General features: G+C 40.5%; 1 protein-coding gene across 2 annotated transcripts in view; it reads right to left on the reverse strand.

Annotated features, from left to right (window-relative positions):
* Nucleotides 1-320: 320 nt before the first annotated feature.
* Nucleotides 321-24449, reverse strand: part of PKP2 (plakophilin 2) — a 108320-nt gene continuing 84191 nt past the window's right edge. The window contains exons 10-13 of one of the 2 annotated variants that reach the window (XM_005570540.5): nt 10736-10889; nt 4750-4939; nt 1249-1336; nt 321-1097 (exon numbers count right to left, since the gene is read on the reverse strand). In XM_005570540.5, coding sequence (XP_005570597.2) covers nt 1029-1097; nt 1249-1336; nt 4750-4939; nt 10736-10889 — 501 coding nt within the window. In that variant the 3' untranslated portion in view covers nt 321-1028. The remainder of the gene's footprint in view (nt 1098-1248; nt 1337-4749; nt 4940-10735; nt 10890-24449) is intronic. The other variant, XM_065524017.2, reaches the window with a different exon arrangement.

Genomic DNA, 24449 nt, shown 5'->3' on the forward strand with positions numbered 1-24449 from the left:
TGCTGGGCAAAGCTGGGCTAGTTGATAATGTAACTCATTAAAATGAGCTGTATTTTCAGTGCCCCAGGCTGGTTGGTTAGTCTGATAGAAGGCCTTAGTTCCTCTTGCAGATAAAGATAGAGTCCATTCTTCTACTAGTCCAGGGCAGTGGCCAAAGAAGTCCAGGAAAGGCATTACACGGAATGCCATTGTTTAGAAGGGATTTGGATTTAATGGCATCGTTATAGGTAAAGTATTTCCTGAGCAAAAAATCTCATTCACTGAGTGTTTGGGGGAATGTTAAATTTTATAATCATAGTTGCCTTTCTCTGTGGAAAAGATTTTATTTATTTATTTATTTATTTCTTATTTTACTTTTAAGTTCTGGGAGGAAAAGATTTCTTTAATTTGCCATGATCACTTCCTCTCAATTTCTTTTTCTTATAGTCATGCATACTCTGTAATCTAAATTTCTTAAGTTTATTTAAAAATCAGAGGAAAAAAAAAGGGGATAAAAACAAGCACAAAGTAAAGAAAGAAACCAATAATTTTGCCATTATACCTTCTCCTGGATAACTGCAGATATTTATCATTTCTATTCTGTTTCAACACTGCAGAACAATACACTCGTGGCCCAATGGTGAAGCAATGTGCACGAGTGACCAAACATGGGAACCGGAAAAGGAATATAAATGTAAATCACACTTTTAAAATCCCAGTAATGCAACCGCTTCTTTCCTTATTTATTGGATTAATGTCCCTTCCACATGAATTCCCATTTTGGTTCCAGGAGGCCATGCACCATAAGCTCTAATAGCAAAGACGACTATTTGTAGTGCCTGTAGCCAGTATCTACTGGTGGCAAACTCGCGAAAGTCTTCTGGAAGACTCATAAAATTATGTTCTATTTGTTTTCTGGATTCAGGGGACCATGGAAATAGAAAAGGATAGAAACAAGGCATGCTTTTGAGGTTTCTTGGGCTGGGTAGTAGAAAAATAGGTGTTTTCCTTTGGGGATTTTTGCAGCTGAGAATGCTTTGTCATTTTCCTCAGTCTTTAAGGGAGTGGTAGGCTTTGGCAGTCCGGCTGTTGACGAAATCTGTCTTCTTAAACTGAGCCTTTGGAATAAGGAAACAGAAACGTGAAAGGTAACAAAACTGGCACACAAGAAAATGCAGTTTTTTAGTGATTTCTTACCAGGGTCAAGTCAAGTGGGCCATCATTACCTGGCTCTGTTAACTATGACACATTCCTTGTTCATGTTCTTACCTTCTTGTAGGCATGGTGGAGTTCCGTGTGTGCCCACAGAGAGTACAGGAGGACGGAAGCAGCTTTACTTGCTTTGTTGGAGGCATAGCTGAAAAGAAAAGGACATTGTGAGATCAGGGAGAATGAAAGAAGCTTCTGGATGCTGCCTGTCGGCGTTCTGTAAGACCTCTTCACTCTTCAACTGCTCCTCCCCAGCAGCCGTCCGTGAAGTCAGGCCACTCAGTCACCAGACAATTAGGCAGCAAACTCTGGAAGGAGGGGACCATATTTGTTTTTGTTTTCTTTTTAAACCACTAGCACAGTGCTAATAAAGAAATAGTTTATAGGCCAGGCGGGGTGGCTCATGCCTGTAATCCCAGCACTTTTGGGAGGCCAAGGTGGGTAGATCACGAGGTCAGTAGATCGAGACCATCCTGGCCAACATGGTGAAACCCTGTCTCTACTAAAAATACAAAATCTAGCTGGGTGTGGCGGTGTGTGCCTGTAATCCCAGCTACTAGGGAAGCTGAGGCAGGAGAATCACGTGAACCTGGGAACGGAGGTTGCAGTGAGCTGAGATCGTGCTACTGCACTCCAGCCTGGAGACAGAGTTAGACTCTGTCTCAAAATAATAATAATAATAATAATAATAATAAAATAAGCAAAGTAGTTTATAGAGAAAAATCCCTGATATTTATAAGGAATATATCTTTAGATATGTTATAAATTCTTGAATTATTTATAGAATATAATCTATATTTGTATGGTTATAATGTATGTTTATAGAATAAAAATGCATGAAAGCATGACTGAAAAATACATATGATTTTGTGACACCATAAATGTAGGAGTAATTTTTCAAGTCAATAAAATAAATTCTTGTGGCAGCCCCTGTTAAAGCAGTTTCAAAATCTCTTTACGTTTCTGTATAGAGCAAATGGAAAACTTGTTCCTGCTATAAATCCAAGTCACCACTGCATTTGAACTGTACTTAGTATTTCATATTCTGCTTTTTTTTTTTTTTTTTTTGAGATGGAGTCTCACTGTGTCACCCAGGTTGGAGTGCAGTGGTGCCATCTCGGCTCACTGCAAGCTCCGCCTCCCAGGTTCAAGCGATTCATTTGCCTCAGCCTCCTGAGTAGCTGGGACTACAAGCGTCCACCACCACGCCCGGCTAATTTTTTGTATTTTTAGTAGAGACCGGGTTTCACCATGTTAGCCAGGGTGGTCTCAATCTCCTGACCTCACGATCTGCCTGCCTCGGCCTCCCAAAGTGCTGGAATTACAGATGAGAGCCACCGTGCCCGGGCCATGTTCTGCTTTTAAATTTATTCTAAATGTCCCACTTCAGGCTTAGATCAGTGCTGCCTTAGATCTCTTTCTCTTCTATCACCTGATTAGCACATGGCTGAGTTTTTTTTTTTTTAAACAAAGACTTTTCCCCCCTCCCATAGCATAGGCATTTGTAAACATAAAACCAAAACCAGAAAGTGCAAAGATGTACAGAGAAGAGCATGCTGTGTTCCTTCAAGAGTGAAAAGCCTTTCTCTTCCATACTAGCCTGGCAGGGAGGAGCAGTCAAATCAGCCTTCACAGACTTGTTAGTACCTCCTGGACTTTTCAGAATCACTTGGTAATAACTGAAGGGCAAATAAATCCACCAAAGTGATGGGTCTCTAATATTCAAAAGTGTAAAAAGTTATTAAATTCCAAGGCTGTTATATTCATAACGTTTGTTTATAAGTTGGTTGTTTGATACTTGGTACTCTTTTATTCAAAGATGTAATGTTATAAATGATAATTAGTTCCCAGGCTAGCCTACAAATGATAGGTCAGATATATAACACTCTAGTAAGGAAAGAGCAGCAGACACCACTGGCAAGAAGCTGCTTGTTAATTTTCGTTTTTGAAACAGAGCATGTGAGGACTCACAAGTGGACACTCAGGGCAATAAACAAGTAACGAAGTAGCTCACCCCCTATCTTGCTAAGCAACCAGAAGTTTCCAAAAGTAATTGCATATTCCCATGTGCAACAATTGTTATATCTGAATACTCAAATAATGAGCATCATACTATCTTATGGTGATTTGCCTGGAAGTTTGGATGACTGTTTGGAAGAAGAGTCATTTCTGTTTTCCAGCAGTAATTCATTCTTTCCACAAAGACTGAGCAACTCTAGATACTATCTGCCAGCCTGTGGCGACAGGTGAATATTCTTGGGGAACTGACGCTCCAGCCAGTGCTCAGGGCTTGTTTTAATCTGACTCTGAATGCAGTCTTCCTTCCTCATGTGCACTGCAAAGTGGGCTGCAGGGTAGAAGGGACCTCACTTGGGTGGGGCTGTGGTGGAGGTGACATGTACATCCCTGAACAGCCAAGCACACGTTTCTTCAGTACAGATGAAGTCATCTGCTTTGTAACTCATTAGAACTACGCTATAGTGGCCATTTCTTTTCTTGTTTGGTTATTTACAAAAGTAACTTGTATCTATTTGTAAAAAGTCAAACAATTCCGAATTGTATAAAGAGAAAAAGATAATCTTCATGCCCCTTTTCAATCTCATCACTCTAAATTAACTAATAGTAAATAATTTGGTTAAACAAGGTTTTTCATTCTCCTCACTTTTTTTTTTTTTTAATAGGGCAAAGTTGAAAACAGGAACACATTGGACCTTCTATTCTCAAAAGGGAATAAGATGTGGAAGAGATAAGATAGAGAAAAAACTGTGAAAGCAAGACTTTGTCATCAGGCTCCCCCCACTGCTTCTCCTGTGCCATCACTGCTGCTGCTGCTGCTTTTTTTCTTCTTTTTTGAGACAGAATCTCACTCTGTCAACCAGGCTGGAGTGCGGTGGCATGATCGCGGCCCATTGCAACCTCTGCCTCCTGGGCCCAAGCAATTCTCAAGCCTCAGTCTTCCAAGTAGCTGGAATTACAGGCACGCACCACCACATCCAGCTAGTTTTTGTGTTTTAGTGGAGACAGGGTTTTGCCATGTTGGCCAGGCTGGTCTCGAACTTCTGACCTAAGTGATCCACCTGCTTGGACCTCCCAAAGTGCTGGGATTACAGGCATGAGCCACTGTGCCCAGCCCATCACTGCTTCTTCTAAGCCACCTGGTGTGACGTTGCCTCTTAAGATGGGAGTGAGGAAAAGGGCACTTATCTGTCCAGAGGACTCCTGCTTTGCCTACATTCTGCTGTTATTAAATCATGGCTGTGGCTCTGGGAAACTAATTCATTAGGCCAATACAATGCTGGAATGCACTACCAAGAGAAGCTCTGGAGTCTGACCCTCTCTCGACACTTCAGAAGAGAAGGGACAAGCATGTGGTGTGGTGGCTCCAGTTCTTTCCTTGGTTGGTCACTGAGGGCTGGCCAGACAATCTGGCCTGGCTTTGCGTCCTGTTTGCCGCCATGTTGCACATGATGACCCTGACTGCACATTCATAACTGGGCTGTTTACACACAGGGTGGTGAGGGGAAAGGGAGGCCACTGACGGGCAGAAGCTGAAGGACTTACGCATCGCCTGCACTGATGGTCATAATTTTCTGGATGCCCCCGGTGTTTAGAAGGTCCCGTGCATTCTGGTAACTGTTTTGGATTATGTTGTTCAATGTGTAACAGGCAGAAGCTGTAGTTTCAATGAGAAGGTCAGTACTTGGGACTGTGTCAGGAATGATGGAAACCAAATCGGGGAGAGTTTCTTTGGCTACAAAATGAAAAAAAAAAACACTTGATTTAAAAGATTGTTTCTTAATCCCAAAATCCCAATACATTTTGGGTAATGAACATTTTTTTTTTTTGAGACGGAGTCTTGTTCTGTGCCCAGGCTGCAGTGCAGTGGCATGATCTTGGCTCAATGTAAGCTCCGCCTCCCGGGTTCACTCCATTCTCCTGCCTTAGCCTCCCGAGTAGCTGGGACTACAGGTGCCCGCCACCACGCCTAGCTAATTTTTTTGTATTTTTAGTAGAGAGGGGGTTTCACTGTGTTAGCCAGGATGGTCTCAATCTCCTGACCTTGTGATCAGCCCGCCTCGGCCTCCCAAACTGCTGGGATTACAGGCGTGAGACACCGCGCCTGGCCAAGAACATTCTTAAAAAGAAACACAGCTGGTTGACAACACATGGAAAGATGTAATTTCCCTAATAACAAATTTTTTAAAATATTTGAAAAGAGGATACTCTGTGCTCAGCACATTGAAAATCTTTTCAGAATGTAATTTGGCAGAAATGTCAAGAACTTAAAACATTTTCATCTTCTTCAATTCGGTCATTCCATGTCTAGTAATACATCTTAAAAACATCACTTTGAAAATGGAAAAAGCTTTCTACAGAGATCTTTATGACAGTACTACACGTAAATGAAAAACTAAAAAGCCTGAATATCCTAATAATAGGAATATGATTAACTAAAACACACCTGCAGAGACTATTACTCATCACAAAACCTATCTATGAAGCATGTGTAATAAAAAGAAAATAATTATGCTAATAGTGTATGTGAAAAATCTGTATATTTATTTATATAAAGAATACATAATATTATTGGCCAGGTTTGGTGGCTCACACCTGTAATCCCAGCACTTTGGGAGGCTGAGGCGGGTGGATCACTTAAGGTCAGGAGTTCAAGACCAGCCTGGCCAACATGGTGAAACCCCGTCTCTACCAAAAATACAAAAATTAGCTGGGCGTGGTGGCACCTGCCTGTGCCTATAGTCCCAGCTACTCAGGAGGCTGAGGCACAAGAATTGCTTGAACTTGGGAGGGAGAGGTTGCAGTGGGCAGAGATCACGCCACCATATTCCAGCCTGCGCAGCAGAGAGAGACCCTGTCTCCAAAAAAAACGAAAAAAGAAAAGAATACATAATATTACCAAAAAAACCCACATAAGAAACCTGAGGAAAAATGTTAATAGGAGCTGCTTTTCTACAACAATATTAATAGTGAACTAAAATCATTTTCTTTTTTTTTTTTTTTTGAGACGGAGTCTCACTCTATCGCCCAGGCTGGAGTGCAGTGGCGTGATCTCGGCTCACTGCAAGCTGTACCTCCCGGGTTCACACCATTCTCCTGCCTCAGCCTCCCGAGTAGCTGGGACTACAGGCGTCTGCCACCATGCCCAGCTAAGTTTTGTATTTTTAGTAGAGACGGAGTTTCACCTTGTTAGCCAGGATGGTCTTGATCTCCTGACCTCATGATCTGCCTGCCTCGGCCTCCCAAAGTGCTGGTATTACAGGCGTGAGCCACCGTGCCCGGCCAAACTAAAATCATTTTTGAGGCCAGGCACAGTAGCTTATATCTGTAATCCCAGCACTTTAGAAGGCCGAGGCAGGTGGATCACTTAAGCCCAGGAGTTTGAGACGAGTCTGGAAAATATAATGAGACCCTGTCTCTATTTTAAAAAGTACAATTAAATAAGTGAATAAATAATAAATGAATAATCTTTGCTTCCCAAGATTTTTTTCAATACATAAGTAATACTACCATTCTAAAAAGAGAAATAAACTATTTTAAAGGTACTTTTCTACTATGTATATGACTTCTTGGTTGTAAGTTTGAGTTTGGCTTTCTTTTTGTACTAATAAGAAAGGTATTAAAAAAAATAGACACGTCACTTTCACAATTAGGCTACAGAAAATAAAAAAGACACATAGACCAATGGAACAGAATAGAGAACCCAGAAATAAAGCCAAATACTTACAGCCAACTGATCTTTGACAAAGCAAACAAAAACACAGAGTGGGGAAAGGCCACCTTATTCAACATATTCAACAAATGGTGCTGGGATAATTGGCAAGCCACATGTAAAAGAATAAAGCTGGATCATCATCTTTCACTCAAAAACCAACTCAAGATGGATCAAAGACTTAAATCTGAGACCTGAAACCATAAACATTCCAGAAGATAATCATGGAAAATCTCTTCTAGACATTGGCTTAGGCAAAGAGTTCATGACCAAGAACCCAAAAGCAAACGCAACACAACGCAAAATAAGTAAATGGGATTCAATTAAACTAAAAAGCTTCTGCACAGCAAAAGAAATAATCAGCAGAGTAAACAGATATCCCACAGAGTGGGAGAAAATATTCACAAACTGCATTCGACAAAGGACTAATATCCAGAATCTACAAGGAACTCAAATCAGCAAGAAAAAAGCCAAATAATTTCATCAAAAAGTGGGCTAAGGACATGAATAGACAATTCTCAAAAGAAGATATACAAATGGCATATGAAAATTTTTTTGATAAGCTTCAAACAAACATGAAAAAAATGCTCAACATTACTAATTATCATGGAAATGCAAATTAAAAGCACAATGAGATACCACCTTACTCCTGCAAGAATGACCATAATTTAAAAATCAAAATATAATAGATGTTGGCATGGATGTGGTGAACAGGGAACACTTCTACACTGCTGGTAGGAATGTAAACTAGTACAACCACTATAGAAAACAGTATGGAGATGCCTTAAGGAACTAAAGTAGAGCTACCATTTGATCCAGCAATTCCACTACTGGGTATCTACCCAAAGTAAAAGAAGTCATTATATGAAAAAGACACTTGTACATGCATGTTTATAGCAGCACAATTCACAATTGCAAAATATGGAGCCAACCTAAATGCCAATCAACCAACAAGTGGATACAGAAAATGTGGTATATATACACCATGGAACACTACTCAGCCATTAAAAAGACAGACATAATGGCCTTTGCGGCTCAATTGGATGAAATTAGAGACCACTATTCTAAGTGAAATAACTCAGGAATGGAAAACCAAATATTGTATGTTCTCACTTATAAGTGGGAGCTAAGCTATGAGGATGCAAAGGAATAAGTGATATAGTGGATTTTGGGGACTTGGGGAAAGGTAGGAAGGGGTGAGGGATAAAAGACTACACATTGGGCACAGTGTGCACTCCTCAGGTGACAGGTGCACCAACATCTCAGAAATCATCACTAAATAACTTATCTGTATAACCAAACACCACCTGTACCCAAAAACTTATTGGACAATTTAAAAAGGTATTACTATTTGACAAGTCCACCGGAACTTGTCCTGTGGTACATATTTTGGTCAATGCGAACTTGTGCTTAAACTTTTTGTAATAGTTATTTTCATGTATGTTTTCCTCTTTTTCCTCTAACCACTTTAGACTCTTCTTAAAAGATAGAGAGCATGCATCTTTTGCTTTTGCTGATCCCCACAGTTCCCGAATATGTGTTGCATTGATCAGGAATTAACAAATACTGCCTAATTTTATTGTGTGCCTTCATCTGTGTTCACGTGGCATCTTGAAGCACATTTCTCTCTCTGTGATACTGGATTGTAATGAATTGTGTGACTGTCTCAACCTCAAATGAGGCTGTGGGTTCCTTGAAGCCAATTATCTTACTTATTTCTATGTTTCCAGCATTGATCATCATTCCTGAAATGGACAAGTACTCAATAAAAGGCACTGAATGATATGTCATCATAATACCTGGACCTGATTGACAGGTAAGACATACTTTCTGTTCACAGGCCTGAACTCTTTCTTTTTGACTGTGGTTCAAGCACACAGCATACTGTGGAGAGCTCAGTGTTCATCTAAAGCCAGAGGGCTTTAGTTTCAGTCCTGGTTCTGCTACTTTATGGCTCTATGGCCTGAGCAAGCTATTTAACGTCTCTATTTGTTTTTCCCTAAGTTGCAATGTGAGATAATAATGTCTATGTCACAGGGTTATTTTGAGGGAATGAATCAATGCATGTTAAGTGTATTATAGTACTGTGCATGTGGTAAGCTCTCAATGGATGCTATTATCAGAAGGCTTCCTCCTTTTAATAAGTTAAACTACAGAATGAAAGCCTTGACTGGCAAAGTAGCACTGTGAGATACATACCCGTGTCTTCTGTGTGAAATCTGTTATTCTGTTACCATGCCCCATTGCCTGTCTTTAAGTTTTTGAGAAAATGTAAGTTTCAAGTTTATTTCTCTAGATGTAAGTAAAACGTAACAACTTATTGCAGGTGAGAACAGGGAAAGTTACCTGGCTTAGAAAGCTCTGGTGAGAAACACAAAGCATGTATTCAAGATGATTTTCACTTATGTCTGGCTATTAAAATTCTGAATTAAGAGAAGTCCTTTTACTTATATATTTGACATGAAGCCAATTTGGAATTTTAAAATTGCATTTATCTTGCTGAAGCCTCTTCTCTCTGTTATCCTTAAAGTGAAGTGTATCAACAGAATCATCTACTATAAACCAGGTGGCTACGGCTATACCTTCCCAACATTTAGGGGACTGCAGAGCCTGAGGCCAACAGCATTCCTGCCCTGAAGGTACGTGCTTAATGTGTACAGTGCCATTGTTTACCTTGGCGGTGTTTTAAAGATGGAGTCAATTTTTTATTTGGGAAAAGAACAAAAAAGGGAAGGATAATACACCTCTATTGAAGTTCAGCACAAAAGACCACGGGGAGAGCATTTTAATAATTTTGAGAGTGCCTATGGCGAGGTCTCTTTCAGATTCACTGAGAATGTTCCAGGTTGTCTCTACTCATAATGAGCATGAAACCATTGTATAAAAGCTCCTGTCAAATGTGCGGCTGGCTGGCTTTGAAAATGACATTACTAAAACATAACTGCAGCCTTCAATATCTCTGGGGCTATCTGTGTGCATATTTAAAAATCTAATCCATTAAAACAAGCAAAATATTGTTTATATTTTTGTGAAATGTTGTGAAAAACTGAGTTTGAGTTGTTAGAAACGACCTATTTATAGAGCATTACGAAGCATGTTTAATTTTAGCATTATCTTTCTATCATCTCATTTTATAATTTTCTACTTGATACAACAGACATTTATCACATACTTCTTGGTATAAGCAAATAAATAAAAAATTATGTTATTTGATAATGTAACGCCATTATCATCCCTGTCAATAATACAGTCAAAGGCAAAATATGTCTCATCGCAGTTACCCAAAAAAAGATGCCAAATTTGCTATATTCAGTGACTCCTTTTTTGTCTTTCTATTGTGATTATCTGCTTATCCATTTTTTTTATGTCCAACACACTGCCAAACTACTAAAGTAAACTACCACTACATGTGTTTTTCAAATGTTCTAGAATTATGGTGCTTAAGAGAGCCACCGAGAGAACATTCTGAAAGACAACTATATGGATTAGAAAGACTTCATTGGATGATGTGACTGAGGGTGCCACCCAGTGAAAAATATCAACAGTATTACTTATCTTGTTAATTATTAGTATGCTCTAAAATTTTTCTTTTGTAGTAATTTTTTAAAAAATGTCGGGTATTTAAAAAAATCTCTGGTGAGATCCACCGAGAAAGCCTCCTTGTGATATCTGGCGGCAGAAAAGGCAGGCCAGTTTATCACCTACTCCTTACTCCCATTTCCAGTGCATCTTTGTGAACGGGAGGGGATACAGACAACATTTCATTGCATTGTATCTTCAGCATGTACATATTACACATAGATACTTATACCGACTCACCAATTTCATTCTGCAGAGAAAGATTCCGGGACAGATTTCTTAGCAGCGAGATGGCTGTCTTTTTCACACTTAGGTCACCGACATGCAGCATCTTTCGGGTGTGCTGCAGGCCATTTTCCTTCTGGACAACTGCCTGAGCCACTGACGTCGGCATCTGTTTTGTGAGACACATCTTATAAGTGCTATTGTGTTTGATTTCATGATAATATTAAGTTTTCTGTAGATTACCAGAGGTTGATGAAAATGTTTTATTTTATTTTTATTTTATTTATTTATTTTGAGACGGAGTCTCTCTCTGTCACCCAGGCTGGAGTGCAGTGGTGCGATCTCAGCTCACCACAACCTCCACCTCCCAGGTTCAAGTGATTCTCCTGCCTCAGCCTCCGGAGTAGCTGGGATTACAGGTGTGTGCCACCACACCCAGGTAATTTTTTTGTACTTTTAGTAGAGATGGTGTTTTATCATGTTGGCCAGGCTGGTCTCGAACTCCTGACTCAGGTGATCCACCTGCCTCAGCCTCCCAAAGTGTTGGAATTACAGGAGTGAGCCACTATGCCCGGCTGAAGATGTTTTAAAAATTAGAACTGTGATGAAACTAGTCTAAATTAGGTTTTCAAGTCAATTACTAGATAAAAACTGTTTATTCAGTACATTTAAATGCAATCTTGGGGCTGGGCGTGGTGGCTCACACCTGTAATCCCAGCACTTTGGGAGGCCAAAGCTGGCGGATCACCTGAGGCCAGGAGTTCAAGACCAGCCTGACCAACGTGGTGAAACCCTGTCTCTACTAAAAAATACAAAAATATTAGCCAGGTATGGTGGTGCGTGCCTGTAGTCCCAGCTACTCAAGAGGCTGAGGCAGGAGAATCGCTTGAACCTGGGAGACAGATGTGGCAGAGAGCCAAGATCGTGCCACTGCACTCCAGCCTGGGTGACAGAGCAACACTCTGTCTCAACAAGCAAACAAACAAATAAATGTAATGCAATGCAATGTTGGATTTAATTAGGTTATTACATTTTTTTGCATCTGTGTTTATAAATAAAATGGATTAACCTTTTCCTTGTACTACCCTTTTCACTTTTAGAATCAAGGTTATACTAACATCATTAAGTTAGTTGGGTAGTATTTAATCTTTTTCTATCTCCTTTAGCTGTTTGTGTAATACAAGAATAATCTCTTCTTTTGGGCTTGGTAGAATTTAGCCATACAGATTGAATATCCCTTATCTGAAATGCTTGAGACCAGAAGTGTTTTGGGTTTTTTTCAGATTTTGGAAGATTTGCAAATGTACAATGAAATATCTTGGGGATAGATAGAACCAAGTCTAAACATGAAATTCATTTATCTTTCATATGCACCTTATACTTATAGCCTGGAGGTCATTTTATACAATATTTGTAATAATTCTGCGCATGAAATAGTTTGTATACATGGAACCATCAGAAAGCAAAGGTGTCACTATCTCAGCCACCCACATGTACAATCTGTGGTTGTTTGCATCACCATTATTCCTGACTCTGAATTCATATACTACGATAGGCTATCATTTTCTTCCACCTGTACTCAACAGTTAAAAATATGGTATGCCATTAAAACAGTTAAAAAAAATAATGTGTTCAGGTAACTAAGCAGCACAGTAGCACCACCAGAATACCTGTCTCAGCAGTCTAACAGCGACAGACAATGGCAGGCTTTCTGTCTCTAACTACCGTGCTGTGTTTTGATGCAAAGGTTATTGTCTACTGTTTTTTGTTTGTTTTTTTTCCGGTGAGAAGAAACATGAAAAGCAATTGAGGAATGAGGAACTGGGTCCTTTAGGGATGAGGAGGCATTCTGTTGGATGGTTTTGCAAAATGTTGCCTCTAGAGTCATCTGCCTCATTAACAATGGCTTTTTTCCCTTCAACTTTTAAGTTCAGGGGTACACGTGTAGGATGTGTAGGTTTGTTACATAGGTTAATGTGTACCATGGTGGTCTGCTGCACAGATCATCCCATCACCTAGCCCAGCACACATCAGCTATTCTTCCCGATGCTCTCCCTCATCCCCCCAAGTCCCCAACAGGCCCCAGTGTGTGCTGTTCCCCACCAAGTATCCATGTGTTCCCATTGTTCAGCTCCCACTTATAAGTGAGGCCATGTGGTGCTTGGCTTTCTGTTTGCCAAGGATAACGGCTTCCATCTCCATCCATGTCCCTGCAAAGGACATGATCTCGTTCCTTTTTATGGCTGCACAGTATTCCATGGTGTGTATGTATGACATTTTCTTTATTCAATCTATCACTGATGGGCATTCGGGTTGATTCCATGTCTTTGCTATTGTGAATAGTGCTGCAATGAACATACACATTCATGTATCTTTATATGAGAATGATTTATATTCCTTTGGGTATATACCCAACAATGGAACTGCTGGGTCAAATGGTATTTCTGCCTCTAGATCTTTAAGAAATCACCACACTGTTTTCCACAACGGTTGAACTAACTTGCCCTCCCACCAATGGTGGAAAAGCGTTCCTTTTTCTCTGCAACCTCACCAGCATCTGTTGTTTTTCTGACTTTTTAATAATCACCATTCTGACTGGCATGAGATGGTATCTCACAGTGGTTCTGATTTGCATTTTTCTAATGATCAGTGATGTTGAACTTTTTTTTCACGTTTGTTAACCACATGTATGTCTTCTTTTGAGAAGAGTCTGTTCATGTCCTTTGTCCACTTTTTTTTTTTTTGTCTGTCTTGTAAATTTGTTTAGGTTCCTTGTAGACACTGGATATTAGACCTTTGTCAGGCAGATAGACTGTAAACACTTTCTCCCATTCTCTAGGTTGTCTGTTCACTCTGATGATAGTTTCTTTTGCTGTGCAGAAGCTCTTTAGTTTAATCAGATCCCATTTGTCAATTTTTGCTTTCATTGCTATTGCTTTTGGCGTTTTTGTCATGAAATCTTTGCCGTTGCCTATGTCCTGAATGGTATTGCCTAGATTTTCTTCTAGGGTTTTTATAGTTTTGGGTTTTACATTTAAGTCTCCATCTTGAGTTAATTTTTGTATAAAGTATAAGGAAGGGGTCCACTTTCAATTTTCTGCATTTGACTAGCCAGTTCGCCCAGCACCATTTATTAAATAGGGCATCCTTTCCCCATTGCTTGCTTTTGTCAGGTTTGTTGAAGATCAGATTGTTGTAGGTGTGCAGTCTTATTTCTGAGTTCTCTATTCAATTCCACTGGTCTATGTGTCTGCTTTTGTACCAGTACCATGCTGTTTTGGTTATGGTAGCTTTGTAATACAGTTTGAAGTCAGGTAGCATGATGCCTCTAGCTTTGACCTTTTTGCTTAAGATTGTTTTGGCTATTCGGCTCTTTTTCAATTCCATATGAATTTTAAAATAGATTTTTTTCTAATTCTGTGAAGAATGTCAATGGTAGTTTAATGGGGATAGCATTGAATCTATAAATTACTTTGGGCAGTAGTTTATTGAGAGCTTTTACCTTGAAGGGATGCTGAATTTTATCAAAGGCCTTTTCTGCATCTATTGAGATCATGTGGTAGTTCTGTTTGTAGATCATGTCTGTAGTTCTGTTTATGTGATGGATCACATTTATTGATTTGCAAATGTTGAACCAACCTTGCAGCCCAGGGATGAAACCCACTTGATGGTGGTGGATACGCTTTTTGACATGCTGCTAGATTCAGTTTGCCAGTATTTTACCGAGGATTTTTGTATCGATGTTTGTCAGGGATATTGGCCTGAAGTTTTCTTTTTTTGTTGTTGTATCTCTGCCAGGTTTTGGTATCAGGATGATGCTGGTCTCATACAATAAGTTAAGAAGGAGTTCCTCCTTTTCAATTTTTTGGAATAGTTTCAGTAGAAATGGTACCCACTCTTCTTTGTACCTCTGGCAGATTTCAGCTGTAAATCTGTCTGGTCCTGGGTTTTTTGTGGTTGGTAGGCTATTTATTACCACCTCAATTTTAGAACTCATTATTGGTCTATTAAGGGATTCGATTTCTTCTTGGTTCAGTCTTGGGAAGATGTATGTGTCCAGAAGTTTATCCATGTTTTTCTAGATCTTCTAGTTTATGCATATAGAGGTATTTATAGTATTCTCTGATGGTTGTATGTATTTCTGTGGGGTCAGTGGTGATATCCCCCTTATCATTTCTGATTGTGTTATTTGATTCTTCTCTCTTTTCTATTAGTCTAGCTAGCAGATCATTTTATTAATTTTTTTTTTCTTCAAAAAAACAGCTCCTGAATTTGTTGACTTTTTGAAGGGTTTTGTGTGTGTGTGTCTGTATCTCCTTCGGTTCCACTCTGATCTTGGCTATTTCTTGCCTTGGGGTTTGTTTGCTCTTGGTTCTCTAGTTCTTTTAGTTGTGATATTAGGTTGTTACCTTGAGATCTTTTTTTTTTTTTTTTTTTTTTTTTGAGATGGAGTCTCATTCTGTTGCCCAGGCTGGAGCGTACTGGCACAATCTCGGCTCACTGCAAGCTCTGCCTCCTGGGTTCACGCCATTCTCCTGCCTCAGGCTCCCAAGTAGCTGGGACTACAGGTAAAGACAGGGTTTAACCTTGTTAGCCAGGATGGTCTCTATCTCCTGACCTTGTGATCTGCCCACCTCGGCCTCCCAAAGTGCTGGGATTACAGGCATGAGCCACCGTGCCTGGCCACTTTGAGATCTTTCTAGCTTATTGATCTGGGCATTTAGGATTACAAATTTCCCTCTTAACACTGCTTTAGCTGTGTCCCAGAGATTCTGGTACACTGTCTGTTTGTTCTCATTAATTTCAAATCACTTCTTGACTTCTGCCTTAATTTCATTATTTATCCACAAGTAATTCAGGAGCAGGTTGTTCAATTTCTATGTACTTGTGTAGTTTTGAGTGAATTTCTTAATCTTGAGTTCTAATTTGGTTGCACTGTCATCTGAGAGATGGTTTCCTATGATTTCGGTTCTTTTGCATTTGCTAGGGAGTGTTTTACTTCTAATTATATGAACAAGTTTTGGGTAAGTGCTATAGGGTGAGGAGGAGAATGAATATTCTGCTGTTTTTTGGTGGAGAGTTCTGTAGATAACAGGTCTGCTTGATCCAGAGCTGAGTTAACACTTCTTGATGAATTGAACCCTTTACCATTATGTAATGCCCCTCTTTGTCTTTTTTTGATCTTTGTTGGTTTAAAGTCTGTTTTGTCAGAACTAGGATTGCAACCCTTGCTTTTTTCTGTTTTCCATTTGCTTGGTAAATTTTCCTTTATCCCTTTATTTTGAGCCTAAGTGTGCCTTGCATGTGAGATGGAAGACAGGACACCAATGGGGTTTGGCTCTTTATCCAGCTTGCCATTCTGTGTCTTTTGATTGGTGCATTTAGCCCATTTACATTTAAGGCTAGTATTGTTATGTGTGAATTTGATCCTGTCATCATGACGCTAACTGGTAATTTTGCAGACTTGTTTATGTGGTTGCTTCATAGTGTCACTGGTCTGTGTACTTCAGTGTGTTTTTATAGTGGCTGGTAATGGTTTTTCCTTTCCATATTTAGTGCTTCTTTCAGGAGCTTTTGCAAGGTAGGCCTCGTATTGATGAATTCCCTCGTCATTTGCTTGTCTGCAAAGGATCTTATTTCTCTTTTGTTTATGAAGCTTAGTTTGGCTGAAAATGAAATTCTGTGTTGGAAATTCTTTTCTTTAAGAATTTTAAATGTTGGCCCCCAATCTCTTCTGGCTTGTAGGATTTCTGCTGAGAAGTCTGCTGTTAGTCTGATGGGCTTACCTTGTAAGTGATCTGGCCTTTCTCTCTGGCTGCCCTTAACATTTATTCTTTCATTTTGACATAGAATCTGATAAGTATGTGTCTTGGAGATGATCTTCTCATAGAGTATCCTACTGGAGTTCTCTCCATTTCCTGAATTTGAATGCTGGCCTGTCTTGCTAGGTTGGGGAAATTCTATTGGGATGATATACTAAAGTGTGTTTTCCAACTTGGTTCTGTTCTCCCTGTCTCTTTCAGGTACCCCAATCAGTCGCAGGTTCCATCTCTTTACAGAATCCCACATTTCTTGGAGGTTTTGTTCATTCCTTTTCATTCTTTTTTCTCTATTCTTGTCTGCCTGTTTTATTTCAGAAAGATAGTCTTCAAACTCTGAGGTCCTTTCCTCCGCTTGGTCTATTCTGCTATTGATACTTGTGATTGCACGGTGAAGTTCTCATGTTATATTTTTCAGCCCTATCAAGTCAGTTATGTTCCTCTCTAAACTGGCTATTCTGGTTATCAGCTCCTGTATTGTTTTATCATGATTTTTAGCTTCTTTGCATTGGGTTACAACGTGCTCCTTTATCTCAGCGAAGTTTGTTGTTTCCAACCTTCTGAAGCCTACTTCTGTCAACTCAGCCATCTCAGCCTCATCGCTGTTCTGAGTCCTTGCTGGAGAGGTGTTGTAGTCATCTGGAGGAGAAGAGGCACTCTGTCTTTTTGAGTTTTCAGTGTTTTTGCATTGATTCTTTCTTGTCTTTGTGGGCTTATCTACCTTCGACCTTTGAGGCTGCTGACTTCTGAAGGAGTTTCTGTGGGGTCTTTTTTGTTGATGTTGTTGTTGTTGTTTTCTGTTTGTTTTTTTTTTTTCTTTTCCCAGTCAGGCTACTGACTGTTAGCAATCACAGGCTGCTGTGGTTTGCTGGGGAACTGCTCCAGACCTTAGTTGCCTCTGCTTTTCCTGTACTTGGAGGTATCAACAGTGAAGGCTGTGAAGCAGCAAAGATGGCAGCCTGCTCCTTCCTCTGGACACTCCATCCCAGGGTGGGTACTGACCTGCTTCTGGCCCAAATGCTCCTTTCGGAGGTTTATTGAAAGGTCTCACCTAGTCAGGAGGAATGGAATTAGGCACCTGCTTACAGAAGTAGTCTGGCTGTAGACCAGGTGTGCTGTGTTTGGGAGGACCCTTCCTCATCCAGACTGCCCAGACTCTCTAGAGTAGGCAAGCTGGAACAGCTCAGTTGACCGAACCACAGAGATGGCGGCCTCCCCTCCTGCCGGGAGCTCCATCCCAGGGAGAGATCAGAGCTCTCTGTCCATATAAGCCTGGCTGGAGTGATTAAAGGCCCCCCACAGGGAGGCCCTGCCCAGTGAGGAGGAATGGATCAGGGTCCCACTTTAAAGCAGTTTGGGCACAATCTGGCACAGCAGCTGTGCAGTGTTGGGGGGGGTATCCCTTCCTCATCTGGACCACCCAGACTCTCTGGAGCTGGCAGGCTGGAATGTGCAGTTGACCAAACCATAGAAATAGTAGCCACCCCTCTCCCAGGGAACTCCCTCCTGTTTCAGGCAGACTCACTGTGTTGCCATTGGCTGGCTGGAATTCCCAAGCCAGTGGGTCTTAACTTGTGAGGTGCTGTGGAAGTGGGGCCCGCAGAACAATGCTGCTTGGCTCCCTGGATTCAGCCCCCTTCCTAGGGGAATGTACAAAGCGATCTGTCACCTTGCTGGGAATTCCAGGGTGGAGTATGTAAAACTCTTGTCTCTGTGTGTACCTGTGCTGAGGCTCCACACAGCTCTGTTTATTGGATCCAAGGCCCTAGTAGTGTGGGCTCATGAGGGGATCTCCTGATCCACAGGTTGCAGAGATCTGTGGGAGAAGCATGGTTTCCTGGGCGGGTTGCACAATCAGTCACTGCTTCCCTCTGCTGGGGGTGGGGGTTCCTTTGGCTCCGTGAGGCTCCTGGGTGGGCCACTGGCCCACTCTGCTTTTCTTTATTCTCTCCCAGTCAGGATGATTGTCTAGTCAGTCCCAGTGTGAGAACCTGGATATTTCAGCTGAAGGTGCTGAATCCACTCGACGTTTTCATTCCTCTCTGTGCTGTGGGCTGCAGCTGCTTCTAATGGGCCCTCTTGGTCCCCAACTCAACAATGGCTCTTATTTTAGCAGTCTCTCTTTGATTTTATAAATAGAATGAGTTGTTCTGTTATGAATGCCTGCTGCTCTAGTTCTTCAATAAGCCCATCACACAATTTCACCCTGTCATCTATAGGCACTTTTTCTGCAGTGTTAACAACATCACTATTATCATGATTACCTTATTCAGAATCATTTTGGCCATTTCACCATTGGTCAATGAATGAACAAGTGGAGCCTTGTTATCAATGTTAAAAACTTCTTATAGTATTCACTTCTTCCAGCTTACTGATGGATTATGAAGTCTATTTTTTTGCAAAGGTAAGGAGTTCAGCCATCTTTTTTTTCTCACTTGACATATATAATTCTTCAAAGCCACCATCTCGTTTATCATTACCACTGGACATAGCTGTAGGCCAGAGTTGTGCCAGGCATGCACACCTGTTTCAAGCAATGGCAACAGCATATAGAGCATCCTCAGGCTAAACTCCTTTTGAACACTTTCTCACACCCACACCTCTGTGCACCGCTGCTAGCCAGCATGCTGTTCAAGAAAAGTGTTTTTTTAATCTACTCTTTATTGATCTAAGGATACTCTGGTCACATGGCTAAAATGATGAAGTCACATTTGAGGGAAAGTACATAGAATAGGCATTTTTAAAATGAGAATTTCAGCTGGGAGATGAGCAGAACAGTTGTCATGTAATAACAAAATCTTGCAGTCATCATCCAGTCGAGTCTCCCTGCAGCAAGCATTAGCCACTTGGTACCAAATGTTTGTGAAACCAATCAAAAAAGATGTCCCTGGTGCTCCATGTCTTTCTGTTAGCATAATAACAGACTGGTAAGAAACTTGCTCCTTGAAAACAGTGAGGACACAAGTTTTTATCTATCACCCCACTTATGTGTGCCTGATGCATTAACACATCCTGGCATATTCTGTCCTTGGCAGCCTTAATTCTAGTAGGTGCTGTTTCAGCAGCTGTAGTCAGTGTCTTTCTGAGGCAATGATGCCAAAACAGTGATGTTTCATCAGCATTATAGACTTGTTTTGGCTTCAGATTTTCATTAGGCATGACTGGCAAACTCAATGAATTTCTTCACTGCTTTGTGATCAGCAGATGCTTTATCATCACAAATCTTTAAAAATGTAATGCTGTGTCTTTTGTTAAATTTCTGCAACCAGCCTATTGATTATTCACATTTCCTTTTAATTTTCAGTTCATCAAGATCTTTGCTTGTTTCATGGTCAGCGTACCATTATGTGGCATGTGTTCACTGTGACGTGGACAGATCCGCACTTTCAATACATGATCAAGATCTTCATGTTTGACTTTATGCTGTTTTCTAATTTTCACTAACTTCTGTGAATCAGTTTCAGCACAGAACTTCAACAATGTATCCTTCTGTTTCTTCAGGTCATATATGGATGTTTCATATACTCCTGTCCAGTTTCTCCAACAGCTTGGCTTTCTGTGCTAGAGGTAAACATAAATGCTTCCTCTTTTTATCAGTTACCCTGAGGGGTATCTGTAGGTCATTTTGTCATTTTCAGCAATACCTTTATACCACAGAGCAAAGAGTAAGCAAGCAAACACAGTTGAGTCATGCATGTAGGTCTTGGCTCCATGTGGGGCATTGTGGGAAACCTGCCATCAGCATGCCTGGCCTGCACACATGCCATTTTACTATCCTTTGTGGGTGTGCTTGCTTGCATGGGGGAAACTGGGTGTCTGTGGAAAAGATATATGGCAGCTGAAGGGAGCTGGGAGGGATTTGTTTTTTTTTTCTTTTCTGCTTGGGGATGCCGAGTAAACTGTGTATTGTGTGCCTGCGTTTTGACTTGACTCGCCATATAAGGTCAAGTATAACATTTTCAACGCATGATGTCATGCTGGTGCTAAAAAGGTTTTGGATTTTGGAGCCTTTCAGATTTTGAAAATTTGGATTAGGGATCCTCAACCTACATTGCTGCATATCTGTCACTCACTTCCACGGTGACATGGAATCTGTGTTCACCCAGAAAGCTAACTGAGCTGAGAAAAAAATCTTAAAGGGAGATGTCTTTCATTATCATTTCAGTTCATTTACCGGTTGATAATTAGTCATCTTTTCTATTTCTTCTTGTTCAAGTTTTGGGAATTTACACAGGTTAATTAATTTACGCTTTTTTTTTTTTTTTTTTTGAGACGGAGTCTCGCTCTGTCACCCAGGCTGCAGTGCAATGACGTGATCCTGGCTCACTGCAACCTCTGCCTCCCGGGTTCACGCCATTCTCCTGCCTCAGTCTCCTGAGTGCTGGGACTACAGGCGCCCGCCAACACGCCCAGCTAATTTTTTGTATTTTCAGTAGAGACAGAGTTTCACCGTGTTAGCCAGGCTGGTCTTGAACGCCTGACCTCAAGTGATCCACCTGCCTCAGTCTCCCAAAGTGCTGAGATTACAGGCACGAGCCACTGCGCCCAGTCATTATTAACTTTTAAATGGGAAAACCCATCACTATTTCCACACAAACGACCTGCCAATTGACTTTCTGTAACCCACTTAGAAGTTTGGATCTATATTCGGTCAAATCCGTGTTAACTGATCACAGTCCTTGCATTTGTTATTCCTGGCTGTAGCTGTAAACTATCGCAAGCACAGTCAGTCTGAAGGTGAGAATTGTATTTTTGAAAATATAAAATGTCTTGACTTCCAGGAGCTTACTAGAGAAATAAAAAAGTGTAGCCTGCAGTTTTCAAAACCAATTCATCACAAGATTGAAGGTTATAAATCTAAATAATGGTCAGTGTTAGCCCAATAGTGACCAGACAAACATAAAACAAAAATGTAAACAAAACCAAAGCAAAAAACTAAAAACAAAACCCCAAAACAACCAACCAAACAAATAGTCTAAGCCATAAGGACCCCTTGTGAACTCTCATATGGATGTCTGGATTTTAGGAACAGGATTATCAGATCAGTGGGAGAAAATATATAAACATTGGGAAGTAGAATCATTTCAAGTTCATTTTGGGCCTTTGGATATGACTTTAATGTTAATCAACTTACTTTAAACTGAGCCTGCTTAATATATAATGAAACAAATAATTGTCATGTCTTATTGTTTTTATAATTTAGTCAGCATCTTTTTTTCTTTCAATATTAAAAACAGCAGGAAGAAGCTAGGCCTGGTGGCTCATGCCTGTAATCCCAGCACTTTGGGAGGCTGAGGTGGGAGGATTGCTTGAGGCCAGGAGTTTGAGACCAGCCTGGGCAACATAGTGAGACTTTATCTCTACAAATGATAAAAAAATTTAGCCCAGTGTTGTGGTATGTGCCTGTGGTTCTAGCTTCTTGGGAGGCTGAGGTGGGAGAGAATAATTTGAACCCTGGTGGTCAAGGCTGCAGTGAGCCATGTTTGCACCACTGCACTCCAGCCTGGGTGACAAGGCAAGACCCCATCTCGGGAAAAAAAAAAGGGGGAGGAAGAAAACATTTAATTGTTAGATACAGTTGCAATACTCTGTTTATTAGTTATTAAAACATATCTTTTATTAGACTCTCAAAGTGTCCATGACTCAAAGGAATTTAATTACTATTTTATAATGTTTGTTTTATTATAAACAAATAAAAATTTGTCTTTCATTAATTTGCAGAACATTCTGTTAGACTATTTGCTCTCCTCTGAGAAGAATCCTTCCCCTGTAGCCATCCAAGGAGGAGACTATTGGACACCACTTCTGTATCCTGGGCCAGGAGGGACATTTGGCACTTCTGTCTCTTCCCAGCTGCACTTCTACACTATTCCGTCTTCCCTCAAATGCATAAGTCCTGTTCTTCTGAGTTACCACCGTCCAGCTGTATCACCCCCCACAGCATTTTCTTTGCTATCACAAGGCCTATTGTACTTTCCTCAATATTCGCTGGAGGCTTTGGAGCCCAGTTCACAGCCTTCTCCATCTCCTATTCATATACCTCATCAAAATGATTACCTCACAGTTCCTAGACTCCCGCACAGTCCCTGACTTCCATCTCCTCCATACATCAGCCACTCACTTCCATGGTCACACAGAGCCTGTGTTCACTCAGAGATATGTTGCCTCCGAAAACATAAACTCATCAATGTCAGGCTCTGAACACATTTTCCCATTCTCCTTGCTCTCCCTCCTACCATGTTTCTCTTCAGCCTCATCAAGAACTTCAGTCCCTTTACCCGACCTTCATTCCTTACACCTCAAGATATCAATTCTCTCCTGTCTTAAATTTCTTATTTAGACTACAGTGCACGAACCATCACATTAAATATTATCTCTCCAGGCTGGGCACTATGGCTCAAACCTGTAATCCCAGCACTTTGGGAGGCTGAGGAAGGCAGATCACCTGAGGTGAGGAGTTCGAGACCAGCCTGGCCAACACAGTGAAACCCTGTCTCTACTAAAAATACAAAAAATTAGCTGAGCGTGGTGGTGGGCGCCTATAATCTCAGCTACTTGGTAGGCTGAGGTAGGAGAATCACTTGAACTTGGGAGGCAGAGGTTGCAGTGAGCTAAGACTGTGCCACTGGACTCCACCCTGGGCGACAGAATGAGACTCCATCTTAAAAAAAAAAAATTCCAGTACTCTCAACAATCTTGTCAGTCTAGCTTATTTTTCTCTCACCCATCAAAACTGCAATACGGGGTTCATTTAACTTTTTTCTTTTCTGATTTTATACTTGTCTACCAAATATTGCTAGGGCAAACAGTGCATTTGCAGAAGAACCAATCTGCAAATTATGGCCTCCAATCTCTACAAGAAACTCAATGTTGCTAGTAAACTTGCTGTTTCTTAAACACCAGTGGGGGTTTCAAAGCCTTACACCAGAATCACCCTTGTAAAATTTAATCTGATTATGTTCCACACCTCAGATTTAAACCCTTTCATGACTCCCCATCGCCTTCCAAATGATGTTCAAACATCTTAGTACGGCTCAAACAGTCCTCTGTAGTCTGACATTTTACTTCCTTCCTTACCGCTACTCCCTAGTTCTCTAGATTACAACTCTCCTAAACTGCCTATCTCTCCTACTAGACCATTCATTAGCCTCTTGAAAGAATGTATCTTATCCATCTTTTCTCCACCTCAGTGCCTTGTATGGTACCTTGCACATGATAGGTCCTATACAAATGTTTACTGACCTGAATTGTATAAATAATATGCTATCAAGTTTCCCTGAAGATTTATCATCTCAGAAGGTACTTGAAAACAAGATGAGGAATCAAAGTCACAAAATATTTGTTACAATTTTTGTTTTCTTTTAAAACATGAGAATTTCTTGAGAATTAAAATCTCGCTTTATAGACATATCATACTACACTATTTAATGATATATGCTTAGATATAATAAAGAGCATTAATGTTTTCATGTTAATTCGTAAGAACAATCATTGAAAACATGTGACTGTAGATGAGGTCTGATTCCTTAAATGCTGTTTGCTCAGCTTGGGGACAGCATGGCAAAATTTCACTAATTCTGATTCACTGAGGGAAATGAGAAAGCGTGAAGTAGGATGACCTTTATAATTTGCTCCATAAGGAAAATAAGCAATGAGTGCTACCAAATAAAGATTCTATATTCTAGCTTTTACAAATATGTGAGAATGACTGTTATTTAGCTGGTCAACTGTTTGCAATAGCACTTTTAACTTATATTGCCTTGATCATTAATGAGGTTGAAAAAATGTTTTCAAATGTTTATTGGCCTTGAAAAAAAATTTCAACTTTTAGATTCAGGGGGTAGATGTGCAGGTTTGTGACATGGGTATACTGTGTGATGCTAAGGTTTGTGATATGAATGATCCCATCA

This window comes from Macaca fascicularis, chromosome 11, assembly GCF_037993035.2.
Source record: "Macaca fascicularis isolate 582-1 chromosome 11, T2T-MFA8v1.1".
NCBI classification, from domain to species: domain Eukaryota; kingdom Metazoa; phylum Chordata; class Mammalia; order Primates; family Cercopithecidae; genus Macaca; species Macaca fascicularis.